The sequence below is a fragment of the Idiotropiscis lumnitzeri genome, chromosome 13, assembly GCF_059441095.1.
Source record: "Idiotropiscis lumnitzeri isolate Australia: NSW breed Sydney's pygmy pipehorse chromosome 13, RoL_Ilum_1.0, whole genome shotgun sequence".
Taxonomy (NCBI): Eukaryota; Metazoa; Chordata; class Actinopteri; order Syngnathiformes; family Syngnathidae; genus Idiotropiscis; species Idiotropiscis lumnitzeri.
The window spans coordinates 5369123-5392354 of NC_142403.1; the positions used below are offsets into that span (position 1 = coordinate 5369123).

General features: G+C 40.9%; 2 protein-coding genes across 2 annotated transcripts in view; one reads left to right on the plus strand and one right to left on the minus strand.

The window, feature by feature from the left end:
* hmcn1 (hemicentin 1) overlaps positions 1-17124 on the plus strand; it is an 85432-nt gene extending 68308 nt beyond the window's left edge. The window contains exons 75-107 of the mRNA XM_088313513.1: positions 47-203; positions 629-750; positions 863-1027; positions 1173-1280; positions 1372-1509; positions 1592-1726; positions 2050-2319; positions 2401-2591; positions 2694-2907; positions 4497-4631; positions 4705-4895; positions 5001-5082; positions 5168-5437; positions 5511-5681; positions 5758-5928; positions 6081-6251; positions 6368-6538; positions 6634-6804; positions 6937-7107; positions 7189-7335; positions 7811-7948; positions 8495-8616; positions 9420-9657; positions 9829-9891; positions 10730-10849; positions 10925-11059; positions 11157-11270; positions 12047-12172; positions 12248-12376; positions 13333-13692; positions 14762-14881; positions 14997-15123; positions 15202-17124. Coding sequence (XP_088169639.1) covers positions 47-203; positions 629-750; positions 863-1027; positions 1173-1280; positions 1372-1509; positions 1592-1726; positions 2050-2319; positions 2401-2591; positions 2694-2907; positions 4497-4631; positions 4705-4895; positions 5001-5082; positions 5168-5437; positions 5511-5681; positions 5758-5928; positions 6081-6251; positions 6368-6538; positions 6634-6804; positions 6937-7107; positions 7189-7335; positions 7811-7948; positions 8495-8616; positions 9420-9657; positions 9829-9891; positions 10730-10849; positions 10925-11059; positions 11157-11270; positions 12047-12172; positions 12248-12376; positions 13333-13692; positions 14762-14881; positions 14997-15123; positions 15202-15568 — 5510 coding nt within the window. The 3' untranslated portion in view covers positions 15569-17124. The remainder of the gene's footprint in view (positions 1-46; positions 204-628; positions 751-862; positions 1028-1172; positions 1281-1371; positions 1510-1591; positions 1727-2049; positions 2320-2400; positions 2592-2693; positions 2908-4496; positions 4632-4704; positions 4896-5000; positions 5083-5167; positions 5438-5510; positions 5682-5757; positions 5929-6080; positions 6252-6367; positions 6539-6633; positions 6805-6936; positions 7108-7188; positions 7336-7810; positions 7949-8494; positions 8617-9419; positions 9658-9828; positions 9892-10729; positions 10850-10924; positions 11060-11156; positions 11271-12046; positions 12173-12247; positions 12377-13332; positions 13693-14761; positions 14882-14996; positions 15124-15201) is intronic.
* Positions 16699-22108, minus strand: arpc5b (actin related protein 2/3 complex, subunit 5B). Its single transcript, XM_088312533.1, has 4 exons — positions 21829-22108; positions 19982-20053; positions 19726-19902; positions 16699-17812 (listed from the first exon to the last, which is right to left on the minus strand). Exons 1-4 carry the CDS (start codon positions 21967-21969, stop codon positions 17750-17752), a joined length of 453 nt encoding a protein of 150 aa, XP_088168659.1. The 5' UTR covers positions 21970-22108; the 3' UTR covers positions 16699-17749.
* Between the last annotated feature and the right edge of the window lie 1124 nt (positions 22109-23232).

Genomic DNA, 23232 nt, shown 5'->3' on the forward strand with positions numbered 1-23232 from the left:
CATCAGCAAGTAAAGTCAAACATTTTTGGATGCTCTCATCTTTCAGTGCCTCCCTCTATTCTTGATGGCCGCACCAATGTGACGGTGACAGTCAATGTTCAGACCACCCTCGCTTGCGAGGCCAGTGGCATACCCAAGCCCTCTGTCATCTGGATGAAAAATGGCCGAGCAATCAATACTGACCTGAACCAGAATATGTACAGGTTGATTCAGGTTTTTCTACCCCTCGATTTTATTATTTTATAATCTTAATTTAGGCCACTATTAAAAAAAAAACAGAATATTTAGCATCCTGTATTACGTGATTATGCATTTTTGCTAATTACATTCTAACATGATGGTGGCAAAAGCTCTACATTAAGCACCTTAATCCCAACATACGATCCTTGGTACAAAGATGCCACAAGACAATGTTGTTATGTAAAACAGTGATTTCGCTTGAGCACAAAATCAGCGAATAGTTGAGTTTTCCGAGAATAACGGCAAAGCAAATGTGAGAATGCCACATCATGACTATGCGCAAGTTCACTGTACATCCAAATTATTCTGTGCAGTATAATATGCCACACGACCTAACAAGAATACAACAATATAACAAGAATTTGACTTACTGTGTTGTCATTTGTAGGTTACTCACATCGGGTTCTCTGGTCGTGATCGCACCCACAGTGGAGGACACAGCTCTGTATGAGTGTGTTGTCTCCAACGAGGCAGGCGAAGATGCCAGATCCATCAGTCTCACTGTCCAAGGTAAGTGACATCACAACATCATCCCTTCCTTTTTTATATTTATCAGTCCGTACAATATTTTTGGAAGTAGGTATAATTTCAATTGAGTGTTTAACTTCTGTTGTCGTTCTAGTTCCTCCATCTATAGCTGATGAACCCTCAAACTTAGTTGTAACTAGGTTGGCCCCAGCGGTCATTGCCTGCACTGCCTCAGGCGTCCCAGATCCCACAATTCATTGGAGCAAAGATGGCGTCAAGATGCTCAAGCTGGGACAAGGATATAGAATCTTGCACACGGGTCAGTGTTTGAATGGCTTTGTTGGTATGCATTTGGAACAGTCTTCATTTCCTCAATGGATTTTCTGGCTACACCTTATATGGATGTATGGTGACTGTATAGCAATGAATACTCACGCTGAATTATTAGATTTCACTGTGTGCAGGTCAAGTAGAAATAAGCTCAGCTGAGCTCAGTCATGCAGGACGCTATTTATGCACAGCTCAGAATGCTGCAGGCTCTACTCATCGCCACGTGCAACTCACTGTGCAGGGTAAGACTTCTTTTCAGGTCTTGAGCAAATTAGTTTTGCTTGTATCTCAACAAGAATATAAAATGTTCATCTTTGACATCTATTTCCGTAGAGCTACCTGTGATCCATTCCCACCCATCCACCCTGGAGGTGATCCTCAATAATGCCATTGTGCTGCCCTGCAAGGCCACAGGCTCACCAAGGCCAACAATCACCTGGCAGAAGGAGGGCATCAATATACACACCACGGGTAACTACTTTTTCTACGCGTCGTTCTGTCATTCGTCATGTGTGGTCGCTCATAAAAGAAAAGTCCCAATTTTTTTCAATAGGTGGAAGTTTCACAGTCCTACCTAATGGAAGTCTACAGATCACCAAAGCTTCTGTGTCCAACTCTGGAACTTATATATGCGTGGCTCAAAACCCAGCAGGCACAGCCCTGGGCAAGACCAAACTCAGAGTACAAGGTAAGTGAGACATAGTCCGGTAACTTTTTAATCAGCAGCTCAAGTTTTTTTACTCACTTGTATTTATTTTTTTTTATTTATTTGTAAAAAAAATAAATAAATAAATAAAAATACACGTGCAACATGTAGAAATAACACTAAATACAGTGGCGAACAATAAAAGACAGCAATAAATATGGAGATATAATAACATATGGATAAACGACATGAACGTAAAATGTTACTATTTCAAAGTGTGTCAGCAGAAAGGAAACTTGCTGTCAAATGCTGCTACTACTTAAATTCACCATATGGACATCTGATATTTGTATTATCGTCCCTAGTACCTCCAGTCATCAGCTCCGAAACGCAAAAATACCTGGCTCCTGTGGACTCTTCTGTTACGCTGCAGTGTCAAGCGGATGGCGTTCCTCCCCCTTCTGTGACGTGGAACAAAGACGGGCAGGCTCTCGGGGAATCTGTACGTCAGCGTGTGCTCGGTTCAGGCTCCCTGCAGGTCGCATTCATCCAGGCGGTCGATACGGGAATTTATACTTGCACCGCAGCCAATTCTGCCGGAACCGCGAGCCTGCAGATGAGTCTGACTGTGCAGAGTGAGTTTTCATAAATACTAACAGCTCACTGTCATATTAATGGAATCAACTACTGAACATTCATAATCGTCCCCTTTGCAGTCCCGCCCTCCATTCTTGACTTAGAAGAGGAAGTTGTTGTGGTGGAAAGTAATCAGGCCCAGCTGGCATGTGTGGCGAAAGGTGTCCCACAACCGACCGTGTCCTGGGAGAAGGACGGTGTGCTTTTAGGAGTGGGAACTGGAGAGTATACAATTTTGCCATCTGGGGAGCTTGTTATTGACACTGCTCAGGTGAGGACTATAGCTCGGTCTACAATGTACATATGTTAGGTGTGTAATGTCTATGTTCTCCCGTGAAAAATAATCGCCGTCCTTTCCCACCAACTACAACAGCCTGGTGATGCAGGCAGTTACACATGTGTTGCCACCAACGAATTGGGTCATGACAGTCAGAAAGTGAGCCTGGCTGTTCATACTCACCCTGTCTTCACTGAGTTGCTCAGCGATATCTCCCTCAATAAGGGCGAGCGCCTCCTGCTGGACTGTGGAGTCAGTGGCATCCCATTGCCCAGGATCACATGGACCTTCAACAACAACATAATTCCAGGTACAGCCATTGATTATCAAAACTACAACATATAGGAAAAAGTATTTCGTAAAAATTTTTTTTTTTGATTAGTTAGAAATAACATTGTGAATAAAGTCAATAAAAAGCATTTTCACTCATGTAGGCAGCACTTCAAGCACTGCACTTCATCAACTCGGTTAGTGGAGTAGACACATCAACAAACACAAACACCGGCTCAACCCCATGTGTGCATCCAACAAAACACAATGCAGCTCTGTTTATCTTTTGGCCTTGACATGCTTTCGACAAAGAAGTCTGCTAATTAAACTTGGTGTGGAGGCACCATTATGTGATTGAGGTCAATTTAATGCATTTCAGAGTGGCCCGCTCATATGCACATTTTTAGAAAATATGCTGCTAAAAACACTTGCTCCTTTAATTGCACACTTGCTGGATGAGGAGGGTCTGCGTATATCCAACCACTTGTATACCAGCAATGGAAAGGTCGATGCTCTCTTAACTATAACAACAATATTCATAATTCCTCATGACTGGTAGACAAATCTGCTTCCAATTTTGTGGAAAGATTTTAGGTATCAATTGAAACAGTGATTGTAAGACAGGACCTACTATCCGACATCATCAGCTTCTAAATACTATTCTGGATGGATGGTATAAAATTCACACACTATCAAACGTTTTATATTTATATAATTTCCAAGAACAAAGGCAGCAGTTATTGCTGCAAATTCATATACAGTGAAACCCTGCATATGCGTGGCACCCACATAACCACCTATTATATTCTATTTTTTTTTTCAGTGCAATTATAATGGCTGTAAATTAAACATGGATCTTTGATAATCATGGTCAGGCCTCATCCTTATCCCGCACCGGGGGTGCACAGTATTTTTCTTGTTTGTCTGCTGCTGTGATGGCCTGATAACACTTGTTACACTCAGGTGTGACTCGTGTTAAAATTAAAAAAAAAGTACTAGGCCTGTCAAAATTAAAGTGTTAACTCTGGAGATTAATATTTTTTTTAACTCAGTTAAATATTTTAACTCAATTAACTCAGTTTTATTTTTTTTTTAAATTGCATACTTTGCAAATATTGCACCATGTTAGCTGTACATGTTTAGCATTTCGTCTCAGAACAAAACACCGTGCTCAAGTTACCACTGCTCCCTGCAAACCAACACTGCTGAAATGAGGTGCTTATGGGCAGTTTTGAGAAATAGTTCTAAGAAAAATGCCTGTAAAGATGACTCTGTGTAGATTGAATTCAAGAATCAAAGAAAGTTATAAGAATAGTCTTTGAATTAAATATATTTCATTATTGGTGGTTTTGGATTAATTCCATGATATTATTCAAGTAAATATCTGTTACAAGCTTCACATAAAATAGTAGTTAAAGAATTGGACTGCTTGCAATTAATCATGGAATTCTTTTGTGATTAATTAGTTAAAAATGAAATTGCTTGACAGCACTTAATAAATAAATAAAAAAAATATTAGTGATCTTAGATAGTGAGACTGGCTAGGTTTTTATGAAATTGTATCCACATTTCAGTTTTGTATTCTCTTGACAACTTTGTATCCTTGTCTCTGACGTATTTATGTTGTAGTTCACTATGATCACATAAGCGGCCACAGTGAATTGGTGATAGAGAGAGTCAGTAAAGAAGATGCTGGCACGTATACCTGTGTGGCAGAAAACTCAGTCGGAAGCATCAAGTCTTTGGGTTTTGTAAATGTCAAAGGTAAGAAGACATTTCTCCTCCCCTCACACTTGCAGTTTAAAATGTTATCATGACTTTTTTTGCACTTGTTCAGAGCCTCCCATCATTGATGGGGACCTTCACTCCAACCGTATTGAACCTCTCGGCGGCAATGCCATCCTGAACTGTGACGTTCGGGGAGACCCACTTCCCACCATCCAGTGGAACAAAAATGGAATAAACATGCACATCAGCAACCGCGTCCGCCAACTGGACAACGGTTCTCTGGTCATCTATGGCACAGTGGTAGGAAAGCACTTTAGATCGTGCGTGTCTTATACAATGTAACATTTCCTCAGGCAAGGGCATAACTTTTTGACAAATTGTGGGTTTTAATTGAATTTTTCGCAGATTGATGATGCAGGCAACTATATTTGTGTGGCAACAAATGATGCTGGTGTTGTGGAAAGAAGTGTCACGCTGACCTTGCAGAGTAAGCTCTGTGTGCAACTAATTTTCAGGACTGACCAAGAGAATCATGTGTGCTGAAAACCACCTACATCTGCATTCTTTTCCAGGTGCGCCCACCATTATCGTAGAGCCTGTGACAACAGTAGTGGATGCTGGCACTTCATTGGTGCTCAACTGCCAGGCGGAGGGTGAACCTACCCCCGTGATAGAATGGTCCCGCCAAGGGCGACCTCTGTTGGGCAGTGACCACTTCTCTACTCTATCTAATGGCTCCCTTCGGATAAATAGTGCCCAGAAGGAGGACACGGCTGAATATGTATGTGTGGCAAGAAATTTACTTGGCTCAGTACTGGTTCGCGTTGGGCTAACTGTTCGAGGTAAGTCCTTTCTCCCCTGTAATATTAATCATGCACCATTGCTAAAAAGTTGACAGTTGTGTGGATTTTTCAGTTCATGGGGGTTATTCTGAATGGGCTGAGTGGGGCCCTTGCAGTTTAACATGTGGGATTGGTTCTCAGAAGAGACAAAGACAATGTAACAATCCTCTTCCTGCCAATGGAGGACGCCCCTGTGCAGGATCAGACACGGAGACACGCACTTGTCATGGGAAGCCTTGTCCAGGTATGAGTCTTATTAACAGTTGGTGATGATGGATGTCACGTGCCAGACTTGAGGATTTGTACATATCAATCTGTAGTTGATGGGAAGTGGTCAGAGTGGTCTTCGTGGGAGGAGTGCTCTCGTACTTGTGGTCACGGTAACAGAACAAGGGTGAGGACGTGCAGTAGACCCCCAGCTCAGCATGGAGGCAGGCCATGTGAGGGAAGGGCCGTTGAGATCATCATGTGCAGTGTCCGACCTTGTCCAGGTAAGAGAACAAGCCTAGTAATAATTAAAAGGTCTGTGTCCGCGTTTTGTTTACCATACCAATAAAAAATTTCTGAAATGTGTGATTATGGGTGACAGTCTACGTAGGCCTCCACTGAAATGCTGACTCGACTCTTGTTTTCCCTGCTGCAGTATCAGGTGGCTGGGGGCCTTGGCTTCCTTGGAGCCCATGTAGTGAGACCTGTGGAAAGGGCATGCAGTCAAGAGTCCGTCTGTGCAACAACCCCCCACCTGCATTTGAGGGGTCCTCGTGTGAAGGCTCAGACACACAAACGCAAGTGTGCAAGGAGAGACAATGTCCTGGTAAGCACGCTGTGGTTTTGCATACTCCAATCTTTGTTGAATTAATGATATGTAGTCGTGAAATTGTTTTTAAGGCATGCATTGTAGCCTAATTAACAAATGATTATATTTTTTAGTGGATGGGAAGTGGTCATCGTGGGTGAGCTGGGGCGCCTGCAGCGTTTCCTGTGGGGGCGGCACCAGACAGAGAACCCGCCTCTGCGCTAGCCCCGGCCCACAATATGGTGGCAGGCAGTGCGAAGGCAACGATGTACACATTGATTTTTGTAATAGCGAGCCCTGCCCAAGTGAGTCAGCACCAGTTTAGCTGAGTCCATGGTTATGTGTCACTTCTTGTGGTTAATTTTGCTTCCTTTCATGGGTTTGATATTCTGTCCATCAGTCAATGGCAACTGGGGTCCATGGAGCAGCTGGGGAAGTTGCAGCAAGACGTGCAATGGAGGGCAGATGAAGCGCTACAGGACATGTGACAACCCCAGGCCAGCCAATGGCGGTAGAGAGTGTGCCGGCGCGGATGCACAAATACAAAGATGCAACACGGCCATATGTCCTGGTGCGTGTTTTTAACTTTAGTTGAATATAGTCTAGGCTTGTATTCTGAAATGCATTCTGTGATTTTAGCACAATCAAGCTCTTTGAGAACGTTTCTGCACATGAAGTTCATGTAAATTTTGTGTTATTGCAGTTGATGGTAACTGGGGACCCTGGCAGTCTTGGGGCGAATGCTCTGTTTCCTGTGGGGGTGGAGAAAGGACACGCATGCGTCTCTGTAATAATCCATCGCCTAGTAACGGTGGCCGCCCGTGCCCAGGGGACTCCTCCCAACTTTCCAGGTGTAACATTGAGGCCTGTCCAGGTAAACAAGTGGATATACTATCTCTTGTTGCAATGTCGTACTGAACCCTATTTTTATTTTTTTATTGTTTCTCTTTGTCAGGTGGGCCACAGAGGGCTCGAGGAAGCATTATCGGGAATATCAATGATATTGACTTTGGTATCGCCGTACTGAATGCCACCGTCACAGACACCACGTCTGGCCACAAACTCATCAAAGCAACTATTTCAAATATACCAAGATCATTAGGTCAGTTATCGAAAAAAGAAGTAGTTCTCAATTGTTGTCACCCTGGGACCCGCAGTATCCTATTGTTACAAAGTCATGATCCATTTTGTAGATGTTAAATACATTAATGCGTTTTTTTAGTGTTGTTTAAAAACAGCGTTTTGAAAATACATGTCCGGTGTGTTATATTTTCACATGCAGTTTGGATGAATTTCACATACTTTCAAAAGCATGTTGCTATTGCATATTGCTGACACCCGTTAGCCAAAGGCTGAGCTGCACTGTATTTGTTTACTGAGTACTTAGTAGCTTCTATGATATCGGTGTTAACTTGGTATGCCTCAGTGCAGTTCTGATAACATCTGCTACATGTAATTTTTTATTAGCTGCCTGCGACCCATTTTTAGTCCCAACCCAGTTGGGAATCTCTGATCTAAACCGTCATTACTGAGGACATGCCAAAGTAAATGTTTCTGTCGTCTAACTTACATTCAAGGGCCTGCAATGAGGAAGCTCATTTCCATCCTGAATCCCATCTACTGGACCACTGCACAGGAAGTAGGAGAGGCTGTCAATGGGTACACACTAACTGGAGCTATCTTCAGGCGAGAAACGCAGGTGGAATTTGCCACAGGTAGATTGTACTTGTATACTTCACCGCTTTGCACAGAACTACAAATATTCTTACATGTGTTTAGTTTGAGTCAATGATAGCGTTAATTAATGGATTCAAAGTGCTTAGTAAAGTTAGCCCAGTGGAGTAGTGGTTAAAACATCTGTCAGACACACCTGGGTTTTGTTCTTGGCTCAGGTATTCTTGTGAGGAGTTTTCATGTTCTCCTCATGCTTGCGAGCTTTCGCTGGGTACTCAGGCTTTCTCCAAAATCTTGCATGTTAGTTTAATTGATGACTAAAATTTTTGTCATTCGGAGCCTGAATGTGGGTGTTAATTATGATTGACTGAAGATCAGTCAGGATGTATCCCGCCTCTCGTCCAAGGACGACTGCGACTGGCACCAAATCACTTTCAGCCCTAATGAGAACAAGTGATGTTAAAAAATAAATAAATAAAAAAATAGATGGATGCTGTTTTGTCTGCCTCTGAAAGGCTGAAAATTTTTGATTGTGGTGATAAAGGAACATAATGCTTCAACTCTCCAATCTTTCTTCTCAATTTTAGGTGAGATTCTAAGAATGACTCACATTGCCCGGGGCTTAGACTCAGATGGAGCGTTGTTGCTGGACATTGTGGTGAATGGACAAATCCTCCAGCTGCCTTCACATGTTGATATCAGCATTAAGGTACACACATTAATATACTCACATTAATAATGTATTATAATTTGTAACAAATGTATTTTTAAATAAAGCTGTAAATCAGAGGTGTCTTTTTTTTTTTAAATAATAATACAACACTCCCATTCCGGACTGCTTATTCGCTTTAATGTTGCCATTATAATTGCTATTTTATCTTCTATTACTTTTATTGCATTGCTTGTTTTCTTTTAACTTTTATTTGTAGGGTGAATTAGAGTGCCCTGAAAAGTGCCTGTAATTTGTTTTAATTTTTTTATTACTGGTAGTTATAGTAGTTGCATAGTATGTGTCATTTGCCTGTTATGGTATGATGACCCTGCTATTATTAATAATTATAATGCTTATGCATTAAAAAGAGTGTTTCTAATTTTGCAAAAATGCTAATAAACTATCTGTAGCTAAAATGTACTGCACCCTGATGAAAATAGAGAATTTACAGGCAACAGAAAATAGTATGAATTACTTGTTTTCTAACTTGCTGCGCTGCATATCTTAGCACAGATAGCCGTTGTTTTGATTTTGAATGTGGGGGTGGGATTGTTCTGCTGCCTCAGTACAGGGGCAGCTCTTTTCTAGTGGAGCAGAGGTCCGTGACCTACAAAACAATCATGAATAAAAGACAAATAAAATTGCGAACCATATCCCTTATCTGCACGGAGTGATTTGGTTTTAGCTTGTTACTGTAAATAAATTAAAGATGAACAATGCCCTTGTAACTTTTGATTGTTTATAAGGTAAACAACAAAATGTGCCTATTCTTAAGTCCAAGTGTGCTGTGTTCCAATCAGGACTACACGGAGGACTACATCCAGACAGGCCCAGGCCAGCTCTATGCTCTGTCCACACGCATGTTCAGCATTGACAGGGAGAGCGTGCCCTACTCCTGGAACCACACCATCTCCTACGACATGTCCAGGGGCAAGATGCCCTACTTGGTGCAGATGCTTCATGCGACTGCCATCAGCGCTGAGTATCATGCCATGGAAGAGGTGCTGGAATACAGCATCCAAGCTCGTATCAGCAAGGGTACGAGATCTTGATTAAGAATCAGGCCAGTGTTATTTTTAATCTGCATCAGAGCGGAAGGGCTCTGACCTAGTATGGCTTTTCTTAATTTTCGTTCCTGAGTTGTGGGTGCTTCTTTTAGCTTTACGTACGGTTTTCTGTCCTCCAAAATAATTTTGCTTTTCATTCCAGGTGATCGCAGTAACCAGTGTCCTCATGGATTCACTTTGGTTTCTGCGGGGCCATACTGTGCAGGTGGGTGGTCTTGACATAATACGTTGTCTTTTTGACAAAATCGAATTTGGCATAATATCCCCATGCATATCTTGTAAATCTGATATAAATTACCTGAAATCAATACTAGGGCAAAATTACCACTATTTTAACTCAAATAACGTTGGTGAAAGTTAATCACCTTGAACAATATTATTTGAGTAAAAATGTTAAATTATCTTATATTTACTATACTTAAAGAGGTAGTCAACGCCAAAAATGTCTCAACAAGAATATGTTCTATGCAGCCGAAACATCTCAGGGGGCGGCCATTTTGTCACTTGTTGTTATCTGAAAATGACATCACAGTTTCTCAGGGCTCAGATAATGACCAATCATGGCTCAGTTTCAGAAAACAAGTGAGTTGCGATTGGTTGTTTGAGCCCTGACGAACTTGGAAGTCATTTTTCAGTTGACAGAAAGTGACAAAATGGCCGCCCCCCCTGAGATGGCTAAAAAAAAAAAAAGAATTTTGCTGCATTAGTGATAGTCCACAAAACCCAAATTAATCAAAAAGTCATGTTTAGAGTAGTGAAGGCCCATAGACCTTATTATTGAAAACATTTTTTTGGTTGACTTTCCCATTAACTATTAAAAGACATTTTGGGTTACATATACTCAAGTATGGAAGTGAGGAAAAAAACCAACCTCAGCTTTAAATTCCATCAATTTGTACTGTGTCAGTACTCTGGTAAGGATCTGAATAACTGGCAAAGGAATAGATAAATTCCGTGCCTCATTTTGGAGTAGGAGGTCTATTCATTTGCCTTATAATATAATTATTTAAAAAGCTGGCTAATATATTGTTTATACACTGCAGATGAGAATGAGTGTGAAGTGGGAAACCCTTGTTCGCACGCATGTCACAACGCCATGGGCACCTACTACTGCTCCTGTCCCCGTGGCCTCACCATCTCAGCTGACGGCAGAACCTGTCAAGGTATGCACCACTCGTACACACATTCATTGTCGTCATCACAGACTGCGTCGTAACCCAAATACTTGTCCCCATCAGATATAGATGAATGTTTGCTGGGTGCCAACGTGTGTCATGACGGGCAGGACTGTGAGAACACCATTGGATCATACCGGTGCGTTATGCGATGTGGCCGCGGGTTCAGGAGAACACTTGATGGTCACAGTTGTTCAGGTACGAAAACACGCTAGACTTAGCCAATTCCTGAATTATGTTTCTCTCCAGTGAGGGGTCAAACTTGATAAATCTCTTTTTTTTTTTTTTTGCTCAGATATAAATGAGTGCCTGGAGACCAATCCATGCAATCAACACTGCGTGAACACCTTCGGTAGTTATCGCTGCACCTGTGAGCCTGGCTTTCAACTCAGGAACCGACGCTGTGTTGGTAAGCGTCGTTTCATCATGCACTCACAAAGCAACATATTTCCTGGTAATTGTCTGTCAGTAATCATGCTGCATGCATACCCTGTTTGGAGTCACACGGAAGTAAAAGTCTGTCTCAACTGACTTAACGAGACAGAAACTTTTAGATTTGCATTTCCACTCGCAGCAAGAGAATTTACACAGGCATATCAAAATCCGACATTATTAAAATCAAATTGTCGATTTCCCTAATTTTCATAAATAGACAAAAACATGGACTGTAAACCGTGTGTATTTGTGGTGGATCGGGTTTGAAGAGCAAACAACGGACTGTTTATAATGGCCTATACAATATTAACCGCTGCGCTGTAACTATAACACAAACAAATCCAAAATCACTTTAATCTAATTTTGAAACATCTTGCATTGGCCTTGAATATGCACTAGGCGGGCATGTGTACACACATATTCAGCAAAAACATCATATGGTACGAAAAAGGTGGGATTTCACCGTATTTAAACTGTTTTTCCGGGAAATAATATGTTATAGTATTTTGTAGTGATGAATGAAGCTTCAAATTTGCTTCATGAATCAGTTGTATTTTTGACTCTGATAGATGGCACTGTTGGTTGAAAGAAATGGCAAGTCAAGTGTGCTTTCAGCCCTATGTTAACAGAGATTGCCACCTAGAGGGCTCAATAAACACAAAAACTGATTGATGAATCATCTTGAAGCTTCATTTTCCTCTCACTTGTATTTTCCAAAACTGATGTCTTTATTCTCAAATGTCACTTCAGATATAAATGAGTGCAGACAGAGAGTTTGTCGATCAGACCAGCAATGTAAAAATACCCGTGGTGGGTACAACTGCATCGACCTGTGCCCAAGTGGCATGACCAAGGGTGCCAATGGGACATGCATAGGTCAGTAACGTGTGTTCATTGTGCACGTAAGGCATCCTAGCTGTGTTCTTTGACTTGCACCGCATCTTGTCGTAGATATTGACGAGTGCCAAGATGGCACCCATCAGTGCAGATACAACCAGATCTGTGAAAACACCAGAGGAAGTTACCACTGCACGTGTCCACGCGGCTACCGATCTCAGGGAGTGGGCAGGCCCTGTGTTGGTACGCACTTCATCTTTGGTTCTTGTCCACGCTTAGTAAGCATCAGTAACTATCAAAAGTCCTGATTTATAAATATTTACAAATGTTTCACTGAATTTCTAAATCGTACAGGGATGAATTATGCTACCTATGAATATTTTTTTTCTAGGCCCTTATCATTGCTTCTTTTGAGCTTTTCATACATCTGCCAGCAAACTCACCTGTCACCTGTAAACACACACACACTCCTTCTGCTATCCGCCATCTTGTCCCAACGTCACTGCTTGCTTAAACAACGCAAGTGCTGCAAACTGCCTACCTTACTTATGAACTCAGCTTCACAAAGGTTTCGAGTTGCAGTGCATGGTACCGCTTTGTTACTTCAATGTAAGAGAATAGACATGGAAAGGGTTAAAGAAGAAGACAGTCGTTGGCTCCAACTCTCACTGTGAGGACTCGCACTTCAACCCCACGAAGACCAGCACCTTTTCATTTCACATCGCTGTCGCACCCTGTCTGTTTGCAGTCTTTTACTTTGGACTTTTCCAACTCTTGGCTCTGCTTCGTAACAGCACATACTTGCCTGTGACATGATTAACATGTCTTATCTTGTCTTAAAGCTGCCATCAAATTCCCCCCTTTCTCCTTATTGTTTTGTTATTTGAAGGTCTTGGCATCAAAACTAAATTTTTCATTTAGATTTAAAGGCAGCAATCTTATTGGAAGAAGAGAAATGTGTTGAGGCTCAATACATTTCACGTGGTATGTACAGCGGGGTCACTAATGTATTCCCCCCTCCTCCCCACCCCCAAATCTCTCCTTTCTATTTTCATGAACCGCACCACATTTCTTTTATTTCTGTCCTCGTCATTTTTCCTCTCATCCGTCTTCCTATCCCGAACCACAACTCATTCTATTCCACTTGACTTCTTTTTCTATTCTCTTGGTGCTGGTCTCTTTTTTTGTGTCGAGGGCAGATCTAAATGAATGTGAGCGGCTTCCGCAGCCCTGTGCCCACCAGTGTGTCAACACTCCAGGCAGCTTTAGGTGCACCTGCCCACCAGGGCGCTTCCTGCTGGGCGATGGCAAGTCTTGCGCCGGGCTTGAGCGCCTACCAACTTATGAGAGTTACTCTTATGGCTTCCATACATCCCAGTCCTTTCCTGAGCGCAACCCCTACCATCGCCTCTACCACAACTTGGCTTCACACAGCTATCACTCCTACTCCGCCAACACAAGAGGACGCAACAGAGGCCGGAGCCGAAGAGGAGTCACCGTATATCAGGGCCCCGAAGCTTGTCAGAAGGGGTTTGTGTCCAAGGATGGCCGCTGCTTAGGTAACTATCGACGGGAGGAAGGGTCACAGACAATCCACGATGCACCTGCTTCACTTAGCTTCATTTTTTTGCTATTTCATTATACTGATTATAATTCTTCAAAGGCCATTTCATTGTCGTTATTCTATTATATTGATTCTGACCAAGAAGTGCTTCAATCACTCAGTAAAACTTTGTAGAGCGCTTTTCATACATGAAAATACAACTCAAAGTGCTTCACATTATTAAACTATACACACACACACACACACACACGCCACAGCTCACAAGGATGCAAACACATGTAAGCAAACATACACAAGTCAAAAGTAAGAGAGCAATGACGGACTAAAAAAACAAAGGGGGGTACAGAGCATCTCATGAGCATTTCTTAATATAGTCTTTCACGAGCAACTATGGCTTTATTTTTCTTTCAAATGTAAAATAAATTAATTATGCCTGCAAACCCAGCACAGATTTCCAAATAAAAGCCTACATTAAAATATTGATTTTAAAAAAAAAAACAATAATGCATTGTTTAAAGCAGGCATGGGCAAACTACAGCCCGGGGGCCACATGCGGCCTGTTAAATGTTTTAATCCGGCCCGCCAAACTTGGAAAAAAAATTAAATGAATAAACCTTGTTAATGTTTTAATGTCTAAATACTGTGGTTGGTCAAAGACATATATTTTGTTGAAATGCTTTTGCTCACTTTCATTTAAATGTATTTTTTTTCTCAGATGAGGTGAGGTTGCCAAAACACTTCATCTATCAGATAGATTCTATCTGTTCCTGGTCCGGCCCCTCTATCAAATTTTAGAACCCATTGTGGCCTGCCAATCAAAAAGTTTGCCCCCCCCCAGTCTAGAGTCAATTATCGGTTATATAATACATGAAAACACTCAGATGCCAAAACATGCGGCACATTGATGTGACAGTCAAAAAAGAATATTATTATAATGGTGATAAATCCACTGCATCATAATGACAGGTCGTTCTAGGATTTGGGTTATCTTACTCATCTACAAGGAAGGGGCAAAATATGTGTTCCATTCTCCATCTTGATGATACACTGCTTATATGTGTCAGATATTAACGAGTGCGATGTGCGGGATTCCTGCCAGCATGAGTGTATGAACACACCAGGAAGCCACAGGTGTCTTTGCCCAGCTGGTTACCACCTCATGGCCAACGGCAAGACATGCCAAGGTGAGAGCCTCACTTCTGGACCCCCATACTTTCGATGTTTAAATGATGTGATAGGACCACCTCACGGTAGCATAGAATAAAACACTTGCGTGTAAGTTTCCTGTTTTATTTCCAGATATAGACGAGTGTCTTGAGCAGAACATCCAATGTGGAGCCAACCGCATGTGCTTCAACATGAGAGGAAGTTACCAATGCATTGACACGCCTTGTCCGCCAAACTACCAGAGAGAGCCCACCACAGGGTGAATATTGACATTAATAGTTATAGATAACACAGTTAGAGTAACAGATTGATACTCATTCTTCGATCCGTGTTTCAGGTTCTGTCTGAAAAACTGCCCTCCAAATGACCTTGAATGCGCTCTGAGCCCTTACGCCCTCGAGTACAAGCTCCTGTCTCTTCCGTTCGGCATCGCAGCCAACCAAGACCTCATCCGACTGGTGGCCTACACGCAGGACGGAGTGATACACCCTCGGACCACCTTCCTTGTGGTGGACGAGGACGTCACGTTACCTTTCGCCATTCGAGATGAGAACCTCAAAGGGGTGCTGTTTACGACGCGACCCTTACGAGAGCCTCACACGTACCGCATGAAGGTGCGAGCCCTGTCCTACAGCGAAGACGGCGGCATCGAATACCAGACCACCTTCATTGTCTATATCGCCGTCTCGGCCTACCCTTACTGAGAGCACTTTGAATGGCACGCGACTAAAGGGACGGGCTGAAGTTGCATCCTCCTCATGCAACGCCTCTGGGATGCAATGAGTTCACATTGAGAGAATGAAATAAGAACACTGACTTATGTGTGAGGAGCTATTGAGAAAGAGGATTTAAATACAAAACAAGTCCTGGCTATCCGGTATTTATTGGTTTTAATTCATACCCTTGTGTTTGTAAAGACTCAGTTAATCATCAAATGATCGACATTGTTTCCTGTTACACGGTATTACAAAGGTATTTTTGCGACACCAGGCCAAGACACTGACAGGAAGTGAAAATGTAAACAATAGTGAGGTGTAGTGAAACTGCGAAAAGGCTTGCCGGCCTAGAGTCTGTGTTCTGGTTCATCCCGAAGCTGTTTAGTGAGGTCTGGGGCACGTTATGTCACAGGAATGGGCCTCGACCTAAATGCCTGAATAAAATAAAGAATTAAGAGTGAAGAGGAGCGAATTCTAATGCCCAGATAGTCAATCATTTCATTTACTGGAATGTTTTTGAACGTAAATACATTGTGGAAAAGTGCTGTATTTTATGTTATAAATTGTGACTGAATGGCGCAAAGGCACCCTCAGGGAGCATCCCATTACCCACTCTTCAGAACCGCGAGTAATGTCATGTTGTGTCATCCACCAATTGATGCCGAGATGTATTTTATTTTTTTGGACTTGTACAGAAGTGTTTTTTTTTTGTTACATGTATTGCTATACCTTACTTATTTTCTCATTTTTTTAAATAAAAATTAAATTGCATCACAGGGCAATTAAGATTAAATGCTACAAGAACACTGGGTAGCATGGTGTGGAATGAGTGGATAAAATGGCATTTTGAGATGAAGGGTTCGAATTGCTGTGTTTGCATGGTCTGCCCTTGCCATGTTCTGTGCAACTTTCTCCTACATTGTAAAAACATGCACACATTTTAACTGAAGACTCTAAATTGTTCACATACATCATATGGGCTGGCAACCAGTCAAGGGTGTACCTCACCTCTCACCATTAGTCTGCTGGGATCGGCTCCAGTTTACCCGTGAACCTAACGAGGGCAACCATTACAATAAATGGATGGATGATCGGGGAACAAAAAAGGCTAATTCAACCAGCTTTCATAACATTTATTCTTTTTTGTCCAAAAAAGCACAAACATAAAAAAGGAATATTTCGTAAGGCAGTTTTTTTTGTACATCAGTTTGGTATGTTTTCTTGACATCTCACCCTACAACTAGAAATATATGAAGCAGAAGACAATCGTATCAGTTCTTCTGATCATATCAAAACAGCCTATACTGCATTAGAAAATACATCAAGCGTTTTGAGATGCATAACCAACCACTGATGTCAAAATTGAACCATTATGACTCCATTCCCGAGAATTAAAATATCGCCAACTGTAGTGAAGCTTAGGTTTGAACAATGAGGAAACTTCACACATCCATGATTTGAAATTAGCAGGGAAATTAAAAACTGTGGAGGAATTGAGTTACTGTTTGAAAAAGATTGCTTCTTTTAACAGTTGTTTTTTTTTTCCACACAAGTCATTCATATGAATTGACAAGTTATCTAATTGTTTTGATTTGGCAACAAATGAGCTACCTGATAAAGCAAACAAAACCTCAACAGTTTTCCCCTGGTCATACAAAATGCTTGGGATAATGATGAGAATGACAAATCGACGTGCATCATATTTTAACTTAGAAGACACAAAATATGCAAGAAGACGGGTACGGAAAACCTGGCGGCAACATCCCAATATATTTTTTTTTAATTGAGAGTTTATGCGCATAAACACACACACCAATTATGCATCACCAATTATTGGTCTCGCTCGTTAAGCAAAAATTGCTGATTTTGCTCAATATTTAAAAAATTGAACAACGTTGGGATTTGGTCATGTGTTATGACACCAAGAAAGTAATGTAATCCTGTTTGAAAAAAAAAATAAACTACTCTGAGGGTCATTAGTCCTATTTGAGACACTCCTAGAAACTCAGGAAGTGTGTGTGCATTTAACCAAATTCTTTCAGAACCTAATTTGACCCAACTAAGATTTTGCCTAGCAATTAAATGCAATCCCACCGGCTTCACTCATTAGATTTTTCTTGTAGTCCATATGCTGTTATTTTGTGTGGGTCTGTCAAATGTGCTCCACATTTAGACAGTCTTCCTGGCCGTCAGTACTCGCACAATACTGCCCACTCCTCCGGCGGCCAGCGCCTACAAATGCACACAAATGGATTTATTGACTTGACACGGTCAGCAACATTTCTACTTAGGAAGTTGATAGCACAGTAATATCTATATATAATTCAATCTGCTGGACTTTTTCTTCCAATAAACGGATTGAGGATAGACAAACTGGGGGACCGGTGACGGTTACATACAGACGAAAGTGCTGTTAAAATAACATGACGGATTGCCCAACAGTTTGATTCGGCTTGAAAAAAAATGAAAGACTGACTATGACGTACTCGAAAACTTTAGTAAGATGTCCACCTCTGCCTGTATGTCTTGGCTCAAGAATGGTAGGGAAAATTAGCTGGACTGTTGTTAGCCAAGCACGGCCAGCAGAGGGCAGCGTTTAGTCCAGCTAATTTTCTGGCCAAAGACACAGAACTTGAATAGACTCACGGATGAGTACTCACCATCGTGAGACGTGAAGCCACTGGCGGCCATCTTACATTGCCACTCACCAATCTCACCTAACTTGAATACATTGATTCCTCCGCTGTGTTTTCACATTATTTTCTCTCAACTCCAAAAATGCCACGGTGTGTTGCATGCAGTGGTACTAATAAATCTTGGAGAGGCGCTACATGCACATTTCACTGGTGAGAATGTGATTAGGATTTTTCTATTGTAAGGTATATCGCTGATTGCAACTCATTACTCCATATAGGGATGCTAGTGTAAAACATGCACTGTTAACAGAGTTTACGGCACAAAACAAATAAATAGTCAGTAACAATGGCAATGTAAGATAGTTGCCCTTTGGCTTCAGACGCAAGGCACCATTTGTTATTACATTCATGGTGGTTTTATGAGTGATGTCGCCACAGAACGGAAAAGAGGAAAAGTGTGATGACAATGCAAACATTCTTATTTTTAGTTCAACAAAGATAAAAGACTAACAAAGATCATTTGGGAACTACAATACCGTATAATATATTTATATACAGTTTTCACCCTATGATCAATAAAAATAAATACTGCATCACTGTGCTTTAATATTAGCAGCAATATCTATAAAAGGCCACATGGTGACCATATGGCTCAGCAAATGTTCTTTTGATCATTTTCCACTCCATGCTTGTCAAGTGTTGTTAGAGCTTGAGCAGTTTGACTTCATTTTAGTACATTGGTTAAGTTAGTTTCATGGTGCTAATACAATGATTTGAGAAATAAAAACGAACGGTTAATGAACGTTTTATGAGACTGAAATTAATAAACTACAGTGGTAATTTGACTTTAATTGAATTTGCTCAGTGACCACACTCATAAATCAAATAATTTGTATCTTATATCAACTGTCTCATTAGAAATAAATAAAAATGTTGTTAATCCATTTCAGCACTCCCAAAAATTTGAATGTGTTTTATAGATAAGAAAAACAGTATTGTGCTGTATAAAAATATATTGTATTAGCATAAAGCAAAATGTAAAGAATCAGTTTTTGCATCCTTATTTTCCCCTCTTCACATTCACGGAAGTTAAATGTCTGTCCTTTTTTTTTTTTACCTTAATTGCCAAACTCCCTTTATTTTTCTATGAGTTCATGCGTTTTTTCAATCATCTGCAGCTTCCTTTCAGCACTCACTCGCATAGAAACCATGGTCAGAAAAAAAAAACTATTTTGTGACAGAAAAAAAAAATAAAAAATACAGAAAAAAGGCAGCACAAAACACAGGAGATGCCTTTACTTTCACAATGAGGTAACAAATGTGAACCAATGGTGGCCGGATGTTGTCAAGTTTGCTGCTGACAGTTACGGGTGGATTATCTGAACCTCACCTCTAAGTTAATACATTCTTGTTTGCAACACAAAACTTGATTAACAGTTTAAACATAGACACTGTGTATTTTTTTTCTCTAAGATTCCTGAGTAGAGCGGACCGGTAGTAAAAGCGTACCTTTTCATGCCACTGCAGGAGGACAGCGCTGCTGTTTTCCGATGGCCTCTCAAAGCCTTTGTAGATGTATTTCATCAGCAGGTCCACGCCGTTTTTGTCCAGAGACTGAACTCCTTTCTCAATGTCGCTGCTCTTAAAGGCGCTGAGCACCTTCAGTACCAGACCCTCCGCGCGGTCCTGGTGAAAAATAGGTCAAATGTTGGAAGTTGTATAAACACTGCAATGGAAGCCGGAATGGCAGAGAGCCTAAGATCACCTTGACGTTCTGGTTTTTGGTATTGATTGGTGGGTTCTTGAGGACTGCGTGTAGAGCTGCCATGTTGTCTCCTGTGCAAGGTCTAGTTAAGGATGTGACACACACTCACAAGCAAAATTCAAAATCTTTAAATACAGTGGGAAAAAAGACTGCAATCCGTAATGCAAACCTCACAATGGCTTTGATTATATCTGACATCACCTTACATTATCACCATATGATTTGAATGGAATACATCATTAAAAACAGATTAGAGTGAATTTTAAAAGGTTGGTTTGTGTGGGTTGATATTTGTGCCACTAGAAGCTGAATCTGAATATCATCGATTTGAATGTGAATCGCTTAACTTGAATATTTGAATTGAAAAATGAATTGTCGCATTTAAAAATGAATTATTGAATCACATAAATTGCATAATTGTTTAATTTGAATCTGAATTTTCCCATCTATTATTTATGTAATTCAATAATTCCGTTTTCAATTCAAATATTCAAGTTAAGTAATTCACATTCAAATCGATATTCAGATTCAGTTTCTAGTGGCACAAATATCAGGCCACGGGGGTGAGCAATGGATTCCATATACATAGATCTCCACGTCGGCCAATCAGCCCCTTTGTTTTGAAGGTCGGAAACTATAATGAGTATTGCCAGCCGCCATGCACAAACACGTGTTACTTTGATTGTGCTTTTGCAGGACCGAAAGAGACCTCTGGAGGACGCCAAGCGACGGACAATTGCAAGGCTGGTTGCCGTTTTGTTCACCACAAATTTCTCTGGCGTTGCTTATATTTTATATCTTATATTCCATGCAATGCCGGCTGGCAATACTAATGAAAAACTTAACGGCCTAAAAAACAAAGGTGCTGTTTCATGGGCTGATATTTGTGCCAGATTGGCCGACGAGGAGATCTATGTATCTGGAATCCATTGCTCATCCTAGAGGAACCCCTGTGGCCTGATATTTGTGCCACTAGAAACTGAATCTGAATATCGACTTGAATGTGAATTGCTGAACTTGAATAATTGAATTTTAAACTGAATTATTGAATTGAAAACTGAATTATTGAATTACATGAATTGTAAATGGAAAAATTCTGATTAAAATTAAAGAAATATACAATTGTTATTCAATAATTCAGTTTTCAATTCAATAATTCAGTTTTCGATTTAAATATTCAGTTTTTAATTCAAATATTCAGTTTTCAATTTAAATATTCAAGTTAAGCAATTCACATTCAAATCGATGATATTCAGATTCCGTTTCTAGTGGCACAAATATCAGCCCATAGGTGTGTTTTAATTCTTAACCAAAAACATGGTCGAAATACCACAACTTAAAAGGCCACGCATCTCCCATCTGATAGGCTGAAAACGACGTGGGTGGGGCATGACTTTTACAATGAGGAAGTGCCGTACTTTTATACCTTATAAGGCCTTTCATCCAAATATTAACGGACGCTGGGTTTCTGGCAACATTTCGGAAGCTGCACACAACCGTACGACAGTGTTATTGGCACAAACAGCAAATAGCATTCACTCATACTTCATGAATGAGTGCCATAAACGCGAGAAGTAGCTAATAAAAAATGGGGCGGTACTCGCTAGGAACCTATGTTGATAAACCATAGCGAGCGAAAACGTTTCTGCAGAAATCCCTGGAATGTGACTGTCAGGCAAGTCTGGGCAGTGACTGGCCTCATTGTAAACGCCCGACTAGCAAGAAACACGCCCAGGCAAACACTAAAAAGGGCATTGTACACAGTATTTCACGATAAAATATTATATGAGCATCTCCACAACATACTTTGCATGCTAGCTAAAAGCGGGGTAATAACGTAAAGGATATTGTCTGATGAGAGAGTCCACCTCCGATTCGTCGGGACCCAGCTGGTTCTCCCCACCGTCCTCCTCGTCTACAAATTTGTTCTCGTCGTACTCATCCACGTCCACTCGCCTGAAGCGGGCGGACATAACGTTCTTCGACATTTCGCGAAAGGGGAAAAAGGGCGACTAAATGAATCAAAGAGTGCTAACGTTAAAGCTTAATTTCCGGCCTTTCCGCAGTCAATTGCCAAGCAGGAAGCCTCTTGACGTCCTCTCCTTCCTTGTGTGGCTTTCTGTTCCGCATTGTTCACCATCGCCTCCCGGCGACCAACTTGTGCAATTGCAAGCATTCTGCACAGTGGCCGCGAGAGGGCAAGCACACATTACAAATGTGTTATAAAACAGCAACTCGCAACTCATCTCTCATCTATGTAAATGTCTTTATTACAATTTATTTCAATTCTGGAATGTAATTTGCGTAGAAATTGAATGTGAAGATTGAGCAGGTGAACTGGAATGCTGCAAAAAATATAAAAATGTAAAAACGTGGAAAGGGTAGATAAATACGTCAAATGTCAAATAATTTGATACATTTTGTTGGGAAAATTCAGGCAATTGTGGAATATGAAAAAAGTTCCCAAAATGTTAAGAATGAGATCAATATTTGGAAGTTTGGATAGTTTGGATCAGTCAAGCAATGTAAAAGGAGTGCGTAAATGTGTAAAATGTCTACATTTGACAATTTAGTTGTGAAAACTGTGATTTGTGATTTAACGTGGGAACTCGTTCCCAAGCCTTGAATTAACTGAATATTTTTAAGAGGGTATTGTGACTGGTTTGAAACAGTAAAGAAATATGGAAGGATGCAAATGTTAGAAGTATCTCTTAATTGTGAACTCCATTGCGAAAGTGTAGAATTTTGTGAATATGGAAATTATTGGAATGTTAAAAGTTGTTCCCCAGATGTTTTGAATGAGGTGACCACTTTAAAGTTGGAATGTTTTGAATTAGTCATGTAATATGGACTGAAGTAAATGTAAACTCTCACACATTGGGGGATTTTATTGTGAAAATTTGTGAATTTCCCTGTGAAAAGGGGGGAATTTTATGCCTGTAATTATTGGAATGTGGAAAATAGTTCACAAGATGTCTTGAATGACCTGGACGCTTTGAGGTTGGAATTAGAATGATGGGAAACTTTATTTTTGAATGTCTAATCCACTGTGAGTGTAAAAATGTGTAATTCTGGCACAAGTGAGAATTTGTGGAATGTGGGAAAAGGTTGCTTATTGGGGTTGATATTGGAATTGTAATGATTTGAATTGGTGGAGAAATATGAAAGGAGTCGAGAGGCGAAAATTGATGGAATAAAAATGTTTTGGGGATGAACTAACCCACGGAGTGAATATTGTCCCGCTTTCACTC

Coding starts and splice junctions, on each gene's coding strand:
- arpc5b (XM_088312533.1), bottom strand. CDS start 21,969: ATGTCGAAGAACGTTATGTCCGCCCGCTTCAGGCGAGTGGACGTGGAT. Junction 20,054..21,828: donor TGGACTCTCTCATCAGACAA/TATCCTTTACGT, acceptor AGACCTTGCACA/GGAGACAACATGGCAGCTCT. Junction 19,903..19,981: donor CCAAAAACCAGAACGTCAAG/GTGATCTTAGGC, acceptor ATTTTTCACCAG/GACCGCGCGGAGGGTCTGGT.